At 44.3% G+C, this 13,899-nt stretch overlaps 1 protein-coding gene across 1 annotated transcript in view; it reads right to left on the bottom strand.

Moving 5' to 3' along the window:
• Positions 1–13,899, bottom strand: part of LOC135513017 (solute carrier family 22 member 23-like) — a 77,210-nt gene that overhangs the window by 7,920 nt on the left and 55,391 nt on the right. The window contains exons 6-9 of the mRNA XM_064935651.1: positions 9,056–9,158; positions 7,910–8,148; positions 6,212–6,244; positions 4,338–4,461 (exon numbers count right to left, since the gene is read on the bottom strand). Of these exons, the coding sequence (XP_064791723.1) occupies positions 4,338–4,461; positions 6,212–6,244; positions 7,910–8,148; positions 9,056–9,158 (499 nt within the window). The remainder of the gene's footprint in view (positions 1–4,337; positions 4,462–6,211; positions 6,245–7,909; positions 8,149–9,055; positions 9,159–13,899) is intronic.

Genomic DNA, 13,899 nt, shown 5'->3' with positions numbered 1-13,899 from the left:
CAATAGACTAACAACGAAATGCGACTAAGTGGTGCACATGCACAAAATATGTGCAAGCAGAGCAGGCAGAACAGTTGAAACTGGAGCAGCAGCACGGCCAGGTGGACTGGGGACAGCAAGGAGTCATCATGCCAGGTAGTCCTGAACAACAATGTTGTTGATCCTTCTTCAGTTTTCTCCTATCACATCTATTAACCCGCTAGACAACGTTGATGGGCGTCTTCTTTAGCATATGCATCAGATCCATATCAACCCACAAGGTGCAAAAACATAAGCACCAACCCTTGATAAATAGTACATCAACTATAGTAAAGGATCAACTATAGTAAAGGACATATTTGTGGAAAAGCTAGAAATGGTTTGTATTAATTCTTCAAAGTCCAGAAAAAACACAAGACCTCCAGCCTATTTTCATTTCCCTTACAATAAAAACATTACAGTTTAATCCATTCGATCAACTTTATCTGTAGATTCAATTAGTAATACAGTTATACAGGAGAAATTAATAAAGTCCAGTTAAAGCTTATTTTGACAAAGTAGAACAAAAAAGATAATACTATAACCAGCCAGGTGCACAGGTGAAATAATTTGCTGTATTCCTAAACAAAAGCACCAGTACATGAACAATTGTAAAGGATAAATTTCATATTTTAATTTGAAGATGATTAGGTTACTAGTTTTTACTTCGTAGACAGAGCATTGCTGCTGCACTAGTGGTCATGTGCTGAATGCATTGACAGTACGGATATTCTTGGAAAAAGTAACATTTGGAAATAGAGCTGCACCTCTTGAATTATGATAGTTATTTGAGAAAGGTAAGTGTAATAGAAACTGCAGAATATGCTCTTCCTGATATTATATAGAAATAAATATGTTTTACCTGCATGTGATTCTGAAGGAGGATTTGAAAAAGTGATGCTCCTTTCCATGCATTTGTAAATTACAAGTTACACCCCTCTCTGCTTGTACAATTTGACAACTGATAGGTCTAATATTGTCACTTGTCAATTTAATCTTGTCTATAGGCTAATTCTTATTACACAAACTTATCATTACACTATTGTTGTTCTAAATAAAATCAACATCTTCACCCTCATCATTCAGTTAGGCCTAATTTAAATTTGATTGTGAAGTAATTCCATCCATCCATCATTCATTCAGTGGGGGATGGCATGATTTGCTTTCTGTATAGAGTCAATGAAATGTTTTGCATTATTTGAAAGGCCTACTGCAACATGCAGCATGTTTTAGTTTTCCTTTACAGCTTATTTAAAAAAAAATACAACTTAAAAGAGAATGGTATCAAGGCGCACGGCATAACACAAACTCATCATTACACTAGTGTCTTTCTAAATTAAATCAACCTCTTCACCCTCCTTATCATTCAGTTCGGCCTAATTTCAAATCAATTGTGAAGTATGGTACACACGTATTGCCCATTTATCCATTTGTCATTCATCCAGTGAGGAGAGAGAGAGAGGCATTAGTGCCTGGCTGGGTACCAACGTCCTACAGCACATTGTCTTGGTAGGTTAAGGTAGGAAAAAAACAAGTAAAAGGGCTCTAAATACTTTTGTGTTTTCAAAATTCTGATATAATACAAACATTTAGGAAAAGTTAAGGAAATGGGCAGGACATAGCAATGTTTTGGGGCAGATTTGATTTAATTACAAAATCAAGCTTCAGTGGCCATTGGCCTATGGCGGTTCTAGTGTTAAACTTTTTTAAAGTCACCATTGGCCTCATGATGAAATCCCTGAGCGGTTTCCTTCCTCTCCGGCAACTGAGTTACGAAGGACGTCTATCTTTGATGTGGGATATTCAATGTCGGATGTTTTTACTCATCTACCAATAGGTACCCTTCTTTGCGAGGCATTGGAAAACCTCCCTGGTCTTTGTGGTTGAATCTGTGTTTGAAATTCACTGCTCGATTAAGAGACGTTACAGATAATTGTATGTGTGTGGTAAAAATACAAGGTAGTCATTCAAAAATCATGTTAAACACTATTATTGCACACAGAGTCCATGAAACGTATTATGTGACTTGTTAAAAACCTCTTAGGGATCCTTCACCCCATTCCAGCTCGGATACCATTAACGGGATTGATTTAAAAACATCCAGTGAAATTGCAGCGCCAAATTCAAAAACAGAAATACTCATAATAAGAATTAATTAAACATACAAGTGTTATACATCAAAATACAGCTTAACTTCTTGTTAATCCAGCCACAGTGTCAGATTTCAAAAAGGCTTTACTGCGAAAGCAGACCATGCGATTATCTGAGGACAGCACCCCACATACAAACACAAGAAAATACCGCATACAAACACAAGAAAATACTATTTCAACCAGCCAGGTGCGACACAAAAATCAGAAATAACAATATAATTCATGCCTTACCTTTGAAGATCTTCTTATGTTGGCATGCCAAAATGTTCCAGAAACATCACAAATGGTCCCTTTGTTTGATAAATGTCTTCTTTATATCCCCAAAATGTCCATTCAGAAATACACCGGTTTCAACTTGCCCAACATGCCTACGAAGTATCTAATAAGTTACCTGTAAACTTGGTCCAAACATTTCAAACAACTTTGCTAACCCAACTTTAGGTATCCTAAAACGTAAATAATCAATCAAATATAAGACGGGATAAACTGTGTCCAATACCGGACGAAAACAAAGTGAAGCACATTCCAGGTTGTGCGCACCAAAAGACTCGAGTCCCTCTGAGTGACACATGGAAATAACAGGGTTACTTCTTAATTTCTCAAAAGAAAAACATCAACCAATTTCTAAAGACTGTTGACATCTTGTGGAAGCCTTAGGAACTGCAAGCAAATTCCTATTAAAAAGAGCTTCCCATAGAAAACTAATAGAAAACACATTGACCTCAAAACATTTTTTCCCTGGATGAAACCGCTCAGTTTCACCTGCCAAAACAATTATGTTATACTCAGAGACATTATTCAAACAGTTTGAAAAACTTCTGAGTGCTTTCTATCCAAATCTTCTAATAATATGCAAATCCTAGCTTCTGGGCCTGAGTAGCAGGCAGTTTACTTTGGACACACTTTTCATCCGGACGTCAAAATACTGCCCCCTAGCCTTAAGAAGTTTTAAGCACATTTTCAATCTTATGTAGGCTTGCCATAACAAACGGCTTGAACATTTATTGACTCAAGACATTTCAGCTTTTCATTTGTAAAAATGTCTAAAAACATTATTCCACTTTGACATTATGGGGTATTATTTTGCGTAGGCCAGTGACACAAAATCTCAATTTAATAAATTTTGAATTAAGGCTGGAACACAACAAAATGTGGAACAACTCACAACTCACAACTCTGCTGCTACTCTGTTCTTTATTTTACTCTTATTATTACAAGTATTAGTCACTACACTGCATTCATGTAAATATCTACCTCAATTACCTCATATCCCTGCACAATGATCTGGTACCGATACTCCCTGGATATAGCTTCATTTGTGTGTTACTATTACTTGTATTTGTTTAGTTTTTCACTCTGCATTGTTGGGAAGGGCTCGTAACCAAGCATTTCATGGTATAGACTACACCCGTTGTAATCGGTGCATGTGACAATTAAAATTAGATTTGATTTGTAAGAGAATCCTGCCAATGCAGGATCATCATTTCTCTCCTTTCTGGTCTGTGACTGGCCACCAGGTGGTGCTCCGCAGTCACTCGAGGCAGTACAGTGCACCATAACCTTACATAATACAACACAGCATCATGAGATCCAAAGCTGTGTCGTAGTTTGTACAGAGAGGGAAAGGCTAATTCAAACAATATGTGGATATAGAACTACACACTTACTATGTTATAGATGGGGGCATGTATGTAGAGGTCCATGATCACACAATATTTTGAAATGGTGGGAGTGCTATGCTAACAGCAGTGTTGTAATATCCTGGTGATATCCTAGCAGGTCAGAGCAACCTTAAGTCATTAACCTCTCTATTGCGATCAAAAGACTAAGACTATGTTATATTTGGATAATGAGCATCATAAAACACAGGGTATTTTCTTCTTCAATCTTTCTTCAATTCCAGATTTGTAGACAGTATATTTACATTGCTTGACAGAGAGAATGTTCTGTAAAATGTTATAAACTGAACCAGACATTTTACTCAAGCCATCTCTGAATAAAAGGGGAATAAAATGAAACCCTGTTTTCAATTCCCATGAGGCCTAAAACACGGTTTCTCCTCAACCCTGGCCTGAACATATCCTCACAGCCCCTCTGAATCCTATCCCTCAACCCCCCTCAGTGGTACACTCCAATGGTCCGGTCCCAGTGTGTGGGTGGGCTCACCTGATGACGGTGGGGGTGATCTCAGCGCAGAAGAATATGCTCAGGTTGCTGACAGCGTGGGAGGAGAACATGCCGATGATGGAAAAGGCGATGGAGAAGTTCTTATTAAGTGTATCCGAGCTCTCTGCACAGAAAGAAGACAAAACACGAGTCAGCCATTAAACACGATTCAGCCTAAATTATTAAAGTGAGATTAGTGTATATGAGCACTCTGCTTAGAAAGCAAACAAACATAACCAATATCCAGCCAATATACAGAGAATACATTCTAATGTAGAAAGGTGAGATAAGCTCAAAGGAAAATACTATATCTAACCCTGAAAGATGAATGACTCTCTTAAGAGAATGCTCATTGCACTGAGCTAGAAAAGTAACTATGCTTTCTCCTAAGAGCAGGATGTTGTTGAAGGATGATCCTAATACTTCAACAACACATTTCCTGCCATCTTGACATAAAACTATGGGTTTATAAATAACATATGTAGATGGTTACATCATTCCCATGACGTGTATACAGTATAAGAGGCATGTTTAAATTGCATCATCCAAGGCTGGTCTCAAGTCAGTTTGGTGTCTAAATTAAACATGTTTCAGTTGCCCAAAGAGGATCATCTCTGGCTGGTCTCGGATCGGTTTGGTGTCTAAATTTAAGATGTTTAAGTTGCCCAAAGAGGATCATCCGAGGCTGGTCAGTTTGCTGCTCCTCTCTAATCTCTAATCCTCTGGCTGTCTGACAACAGGCCAGGCCCAGTTTGCTTCCAGGTGGAAGATTATGGATAGAGAGAATGGAGAGACCATAAGAGAGATAAATACACAGGGGAAGAAGAGGGCTAGAGGTTCGTTAGGGTCAATGAGACAAAGGAGGACCAGGGAGTAGAACACAGACAGGAAGACTGGTAATTCCACCTCTAATGAAAAATATCATTAAGAAGAAGTTACTCTTTTTTTGAATACAGGAAGACCAAGCAAGATGAAAAGCAGCTCAGATGAATGATGGTGATACGGCATAATGTATTTCATACCAGGTATAATGTGTACTAGCCTCTAAGGTTGTACAACTGCTGGTTTCATGTGTCTGTTGTGGCGTTTCACTGTGAAGGACAAGCAAGCTGGATCTGAATGTGTATTTATGCAGTAAACAGAACGCAGCTAGCTCGTCCTTGAGATATGTATTTATTCACTGATGCCTACAGACGTACTGAGTCAGTCACAAGGTGCCTCTGAACTGTCACTCGTCGTAGTTGTCAAACAGAAATCGCATGTGACGGTTTGGGCTATCGCGACCTGACTGAACTCTGCAATGAGTTTGTGTTTTTAGAGAGTGGGTGGGAAAGAAAGTGGGAGTGATTGGGAGGAAGGGACAGCGAGGAAAAGTCACAGTATTTAGGTTGAGGTGAAAAATCAACCTTTGACCTGGAACCACCAGCATTATGCAACAAACTCATTGAGACATTTAAAGCCCTGGTTTTAGTACTGTTGGTTTATAATGCTGACATTTTCTTAGTGTTCTTCAATCTTATACAGATGTCAGGTCCTCCAATCGTTGTCTAATCATATCAAACAAATCATGCTGAGGACATCTGCTTCTATCATAATGTGTTCCTAACAGCTTGAACCACATTTAGGATGGTAAATTGGTTATCAATTTACTGCAGAATTCTCCCATCTGCCCAGGACCTTCTTGGTTCTTTATCAAGCAGTTAAAGTATTTCCAGTAAGCTGAATAGAATTTGGTAAACATGATAAACAGTTATGAGCCAGAATGATGGGGTATTGATTAGTTCAGATTCTAGGGCAGAGCAACAGCAACAAGGGAAACATTGGCTGAGTTCCCACTAGAATGAATAGGAGACAAACCGAGGGTTGTACTGTACCTATATTCAGATGGACACTGTATTTCCCCAGCACTACAGGAGCCAAGGGAGAGAGAGGGAAACATACACAGGTTAATATGGAATCAAATGATCATCTAACACATCACACAGAGCATAGTCGACACAAAAAGGAGACACAGCCATGTAGTACCACGAGTGAATTTTCCAGTCACAGAACACACACTAGTTACACCACATCAATAACAACACAAGATGTGTGCTGTGTGCGCGCGCGTGTGTGTGTATGTGTTTGACCTTGATGTGTACCTGTAGTTGTAGGTTAAACATTTGTTCACGCAATGTATAAGTGACTCTTTAAAAAAATAATAAATACTCTGACAGATTTCAGACAATCATTTGTCCTTGTCACACAGTAACACGACATCACATAGACCTACATTTAAACCCCACTCCAAAACAACTATAGCTAACTAAAAGGCTGTTTCACCTCTGCCTATTCACATTCATAATAAAACTAGATACAACTAGATAAGATGCACATATACCAGCTTGCTAGTGACGGTGAGACATTTTAGCGGGGAGACATGGCATGATATGCCACATGTAATCTAAGGTCAGATAGCTTATGCTATTCTCACAACGTGAGTGTTGTAGGGACGAGATATAATGAAACTGTGCCGTAGAGGTCAAGGTATGGTTTTGTGCCGTAAAGGTCAAGGTATGGCTTTGTGCCGTAGAGGTCTTGGTATGGCTTTGTGCCGTAGAGGTAAAGGTATGGCTTTGTGCAGTAGAGGTCAAGGTATGGCTTTGTGCCATAGAGGTCAAGGTATGGCTTTGTGCCGTAGAGGTCAAGGTATGGCTTTGTGCCGTAGAGGTCAAGGTATGGCTTTGTGCCGTAGAGGTCAAGGTATGGCTTTGTGCCGTAGAGGTAAAGGTATGGCTTTGTGCCGTAGAGGTCAATGTATGGCTTTGTGCCGTAGAGGTAAAGGTATGGCTTTGTGCCGTAGAGGTAAAGGTATGGCTTTGTGCCGTAGAGGTCTTGGTATGGCTTTGTGCAGTAGAGGTCAAGGTATGGCTTTGTGCCATAGAGGTCAAGGTATGGCTTTGTGCCGTAGAGGTCTTGGTATGGCTTTGTGCCATAGAGGTAAAGGTATGGCTTTGTGCCGTAGAGGTCAAGGTATGGCTTTGTGCCGTAGAGGTCAAGGTATGGCTTTGTGCCTTAGAGGTAAGGTATGGCTTTGTGCCGTAGAGGTAAAGGTATGGCTTTGTGCCGTAGAGGTAAAGGTATGGCTTTGTGCCGTAGAGGTAAAGGTATGGCTTTGTGCCGTAGAGGTAAAGGTATGGCTTTGTGCTGTAGAGGTCTTGGTATGGCTTTGTGCAGTAGAGGTCAAGGTATGGCTTTGTGCCATAGAGGTCAAGGTATGGCTTTGTGCCGTAGAGGTCTTGGTATGGCTTTGTGCCGTAGAGGTTAAGGTGAGCAGCTAGAATGCACAGACTGTATGATAATTTGAGTGCTTGCAGTGCATGTGTGAGTGTGTGTGTTTGTGTGTGTGTGTGCATGTGCATGCCTGTGTGTTTGTATATTTGTGTGTGTGTGTGTGTGTGTGTGTGTGTGTGTGTGTGTGTGTGTGTGTGTGTGTGTGTGTGTGTGTGTGTGTGTGTGTGTGTGTGTGTGCAAGCAAGTTTGTGACAGCGTGTGTACTATACAGTATGTGTATAACACTGTAGGCTACCCACAGTTGAGCAGGCCAAGCTGCAGCAATGATGCCAGCGCAGTGATGATCATGAACATGAGCAGGCCTCCCCTCCTCCCCATCAGGCCCACCGCCGGGCACAGTGCCATGCATGAAGCCACGGCGATGCCTGCCATGGTGTAGTAGTCAGCGTAGAAGTTGTGGAACATGGTGGACTCGTGGGTCTCGTGGTGGTCCATCATACTGCGGGCAAAGCAGTGGTGGATGCCATAGCCAGTCAGTCTGGATAGAGGGAGAGAGAGGGAGGGGAGAGAATGAGGAGAGAGAGAATGAAGATAAGAGAGAAAGGGGGGAGATGGTGCAAGAGAGGGAAAAGGGAGTGAGGAGATGAAAGAGTGTATAGAGAGGACAGAAAGATAGAGAGGGATATGGGAAGAGAGGGTAAAGAAAAATGACATGAGTCCAGACAGAGTGAGGGAGAAGAAAGAGGAGGAAAATGAATCTCTCCTCTCGTCTCCTCCGAAACAAAGCCAAAAGCACGTACATACACCCTCTCCTGCTCATCTCCAGTTCTCTCATAAGAACACAGCTCATGTAAAATTCATGGTCAGACTAGATTCAGGGGCACCGTGCACTGAAATAGCCAGGGCTGTGTCTGTCTGCATGTCTATAAATTACTGGGATAGGTGAGTGAGAAGGTGAAGCTTTATTCTTTAGGCCATCTGGCAGACATACAGACAGATGGACAGACAAACAGACGGACGAACGGACAGAGAGTGACAGACCTGCTAACAGCACAGACATACAGGCAGACCAACAGACTGGTCAGGGCACTGAAATAGCTAATAGCCTGTCTATAATGACTGGTGAGTGAGGGAAGTGGTGAATCTTTATTCTGAAGGCAGATAGATAGACAGATGAACGGCTGGATGGACAAACAGACATGCCTGCTAACAGCACAGACAGACAGAGACAGAGAGACGGATGGACGGACGGACAGGCCTGCCAACAGCACAGAGGGCCACTGCTGGTCGATGCTGCATCGAGCAGACAGGTCCATAGTCCCATCATCACGGAACACCGGCCACTGCATTTAACACCCAGAGGCATCTTACTGGCAGCTGCATCATGGACACATGAACAAACACACACAGACACACACCGCCAGACACACAAAGACCATACTTACGAGTTCACACAGAGGACCACAATGTTTTTCCACAGGTTCCTTGTCCCCACCATCTTTACGATACAGGTCTTTTTGGGTTTCTTGTGAAGAGCGTTCTGCAGCTCTGAAACAATGAAAATAAGTCACAAAGGGCTTTATACCAGGTTGTACAGTCAACCACAGGGCTTCATCTAATTCCACATGATGGGGGTAGGTGAGGGAAGGACAATTTCAGCTGCACACTATGTGATTCATACCGACACATTTCATCATGTGACTTATCTCTTCCTGTTAGGAGACAGGTATGACGGGGGAAGGAGTGGGTGACTAGGGGAAAAGAAGACGAGTGAATGATTAAATGAAAGAGGACAACGCCCCAGCGAAGCACGAATCACGACATGGAGCACGGATGTTTTGAAATATAATGGGTTGCTATGGAAACAAACCTCCACTTTCTGCATGTACACACACATATGCACGTGCACATTCCAAGTTTATCGCTCTGTAAAATAATGGAGCTTTGAAGTCAACCTCTGGCCTAGCAGCATAGCCATAATCCCTCATCTGTGATTGGCTCTTAAACGAGAGGCCCTTTTCAGGGGCTAGTTATGTTACAAGGCTACATAACACACGCACACACACACACACACACACACACACACACACACACACACACACACACACACACACACACACACACACACACACACACAACTGCACTGCCCTCAACCGCAGGTCATCTACAGAGGGTGGTGCGGACGGCCCAATACATCATATTTGTACTGCATTGTCGAGGGAGCTCGCAAGTAAGCATTTCGCTGCACCGTTTATACCAGCAGTAAACTGGGTAAGTGACGAATAAACTTTAATTTGATTTGACAAACACCCGGAGGCTGCTTCTGGTTTTATTGTGAAGTGTTTACAGCTAAGAGAGCCAGGTGCACCATGGAAAGATGACACGAGCATAGCTCTACCACTACAGAGACAATGAACGCTATTGCTAGCACACCCATAGATGCAGATGACAACAGGAGGACAGAGAGCTGTGTGTGCAGGAGAGGAGAGGACGAATGGGACGACCCGGCTGACAGACACACTCTCTCATCAGCACACACTGCTCTAAAGGATCTCTGGAGGCTAAGAAATTTGTTGATTTCACATTAAACAACTCTGTTTTACGATGTATTCGCACTGTTACTCTGAGTAGCACAGTAACAGAAGAATTTGTAAATGGTTATGATTTTCCTCTGCCATATCATACCTGACAAGAATACCTCCTAGGTAAAAGGACACAGCTACAGTTAACTGCCAAAATAAAGGAAACCCTTGAGTAAATGAGGTTTCTGGCGGCTCTGCTATGGTGTCGGGTGCCTTTTCCTGGCATGGTTTAGATCCACACAACCCTGAGAGGGCAAGGGAAATGGCAATAAATACACAGCCATTCTGAGTGATCACCTTCAACCTATGGTGAATCATTTCTCTCCCGATGGGAGTGGTCTCTTCCAGGCCTACAATGCCGCCATCCACTAGGCACGAGTGCTCACTGAATGAGACAGCATTTCCCACCACCATCAAAACACCAAATGATGGAATTTCTAATGGAAGATCCCTCCAATAGGTTCCAGACACTTGTAGAATCTATGACAAGGCACATTGAAGCTGTTCTGATGGCTCGTGGTGGCCCAACGACCTCATTAAGACACTTTATGTTGGTGTTTCTTTATTTTTATTACATGGGACAGAGAAAACATTTTACAGTTTTATAGTTAGTTTCCTGCAAATCTACACATTTTGTAATGGGGCTGAGAGAAGTATGGAAGCTTCAAAGAAAATTTTCTGCAATTCTACACATTCTGCCATGGGGCTGAGAGACATTTCAGTTTTGAAGCTAATTTCCTTAAATTATACATATTCTGCCATGGCTTATGCCTTGTTCTTATGTTATCTGAGAGACTCAAACATTCCAACAAATTCAGTATTATTAGACACTTGAGAATTGTTTGTTTCTTTGGACAGTTTCGTGAGAATGACCCAACTATGTTGTTGACAGAGGTTATACTATACACATTTAGTTAACATAGTTAAGTCATTCTCACGAAACTGTCCAAAGAAACAAACAATTCTCAAGTGTAATTTTTAGAAAATGTTCTCTTGAATCACTGATATTAGGATCTGTACTTATCTATTTTGTATTTATTATTGTTTTTTTATTATACATTTGACCAACATTTTACAAAAATGTAATAAACAAATTGTCACGACTTCTCCCGAAGTTGGTTCCTCTCCTTGTTCGGGCGACGGAATTGTTTATTGTAAGTGCATGTGCACATTCTGGTGTGCCACGGGTTTTGTACCCATTGATTGTTTGTTCTGATTTTCTGTGTTTTTTTGTTATTAAGCTACTCCGTTGTAAACACAGTTTTTGCTGTTCTGTGCCTGACTTCTCTGTTGCACCCCTTACAGAATTCTGGACCAACTTATGGAGTCAGCAGGAGCAGGTACCCCGGGTATAGGGGTGGAGGAGCGCGTCCGGGAGCACGCAGCAATGCTCCACCATTTTGGCACCGCCATGGACCACGTTGTCCAGACAATGGACCGCTGGGAGAAAGAAGGAGTTCTACCAGCACCTCCATCAGCACAACCGGGGTCTCCACTATTCGCCCCCCTGTTCTCCTGGTCCCAGTGAGATTCGTCTCTCCCTTCCTCAAGAATACGATGGGACAGCTGCGAACTGGTTCCTGTAGCAGCTAGACTTATACCTGGCAACCGTCCACCCGGCTCCTTCGGGCCGTGAGAGGGTGTCCGTCCTCGTCTCGTGCCTCACCGGGAAAGCCCTGGAGAGGGCCAACGCCGTGTGGAGAGAGGGAGATGCAGCGCTGTAACAGTTTGAGGAGTTCACACCTCTTCCATCTGAGGCAGAGGAGTTTGCCCTGGAGTTTCGGACCCTGGCTGCCGGCGCGGGATGGAACGACAGGGCCATGATCGACCATTATCGCTGCAGTCTGTGCAAGACGTCAGTCGGGAGTTGGCCTGCAGAGACACCACCCTCACATTCGACCAGCTGGTGGACCTGTCCATCCGGCTGGACAACCTGCTGGCTACCCGCGGACGTTCAGATCGGGGTCTGTTGGTTCCATCCCCCGCACCCCCTCTCCGATACCAATGGAGCTGGGAGGGGCGGTGTGCAGGGAGACCAGAGGGGGCTCCAGCTCGTGCACCATCTGAGGGCCGCAGAGGTCACACTGCCGGTCGGTGCCGGGTTGGTTCCTCTGGGTATCGAGGCAGCAGGCAGGGCGCTCATGCGTCACCTCAGGTGAGCCGGCACCATTCTCACCCAGAGCCCTCTGTTGTACATATGTTTGTGTATGTCACTTTTCCTGAGTTTTCCCCGCATTCCCAGCATAAGGCACTCGTCAATTCAGGCGCGGCTGGGAATTTTATTGATAGATCGTTCACCCATAGTTTAGGAATCCCCATTCTTTCTGTGGCTGTGCCCTTCAGCGTTGATTAGGGAGGGTCAGGGTTGATTTGAGAGGCCACCGCTCCTCTGGGTATGGTGATGCTGGGGGGTCACAAGGAGATAATTAGTCTCTTCCTCATAGACTCTCCTGCGTTTCCCGTGGTGCTAGGCCTACCCTGGTTAGCTTGTCATGACCCCACTGTTTCTTGGCAACGGAGGGCTCTCACGGGGTGGTCGTGAGAGTGCACAGGGAGGTGTTTAGGGGTTTCTGTTGGTTCTACTACGGTGGAAAGTCCAGACTATGTCTCCACCGTGCGCATTCCCCCTGAATATGCCGATTTGGCTCTCGCCTTCTCTAAGAAGAAGGTGACTCAATTACCACCCCATCGACAGTGGGATTGTGTGATAAATCTCCTGATAGACTCAACACTTCCCAGGAGTCACGTGTATCCTCTGTCACAAGAAACACATGTCTCCGAATCCGAGTCTCTGCAGTCCGTCTCCTTCCTAGGCTACCGCATTTCCAACTCAGGGGTGGAGATGAAGAGTGACCGCATTGTAGCCGTGCGTATTTGGCCGACTCACACCACGGTAAAGGAGGTGCAGCGGTTTCTTGGGTTTGCCAATTACTATTGGAGGTTTATCCGGGGTTTTGGTCAGGTAGCGGATCCCATTAAGTCACTGCTGAAGGGGGCCCGGTGAGTTTGCAGTGGTCGGCTGAGGCAGACAGGGCTTTTGGTCACCTGAGGGAAAGGTGGGCCATGTTTTTCACCCATTTTGTGTTCACCCTTTCCTACAGACCAGGCTCCCAGAAAGTGAAGGCAGATGCATTGTCCCAGCTGTATGACACAGAGGATCGGCCCATGGACCCCACTCCCATACTCCCAGCCTCCTGCCTGGTGGCGCCGGTAGTGTGGGAGCTGGACGCAGACATTCAGCAGGCGTTACGTGCAGAGCCCGCTCCCTTCAAGTGTCCCGCTGGGCATCTGTACGTCCCGTCTGCTGTTCGTGACCGGTTGATCTATTGGGCCCACACGTCACCCTCCTCTGGTCATCCTGGGATCGGTCAGACAGTGCGCTGTTTGAGCGGGAGGTACTGGTGGCCCACCTTGGCTAAGGACGTGAGGGTTTATGTTTCCTCCTGCTTGGTGTGTGTAAGGCTCCTAGGCACCTGCCCAGAGGGAAGCTACACCCCTTACCCGTTCCACAGCGGCCTTGGTCGCACCTGTCGGTGGGTTTTCTTACCGATCTCCCCCTCACAGGGTAACACCGCGATCCCGGTCGTTGTGGATCGGTTCTCTAAGTCCTGTCGTCTCCTCCCTCTGCCCAATCTCCCTACGGCCCTACAGACTGCGGAGGCCTTGTTTACGCACGTCTTCCGGCACTACGGGGTGCCTGAGGATAT

The sequence above is a fragment of the Oncorhynchus masou genome, chromosome 3 (assembly GCF_036934945.1).
Source record: "Oncorhynchus masou masou isolate Uvic2021 chromosome 3, UVic_Omas_1.1, whole genome shotgun sequence".
NCBI lineage: Eukaryota > Metazoa > Chordata > Actinopteri > Salmoniformes > Salmonidae > Oncorhynchus > Oncorhynchus masou.
This window is presented reverse-complemented; position numbering and strand designations above follow the sequence as displayed.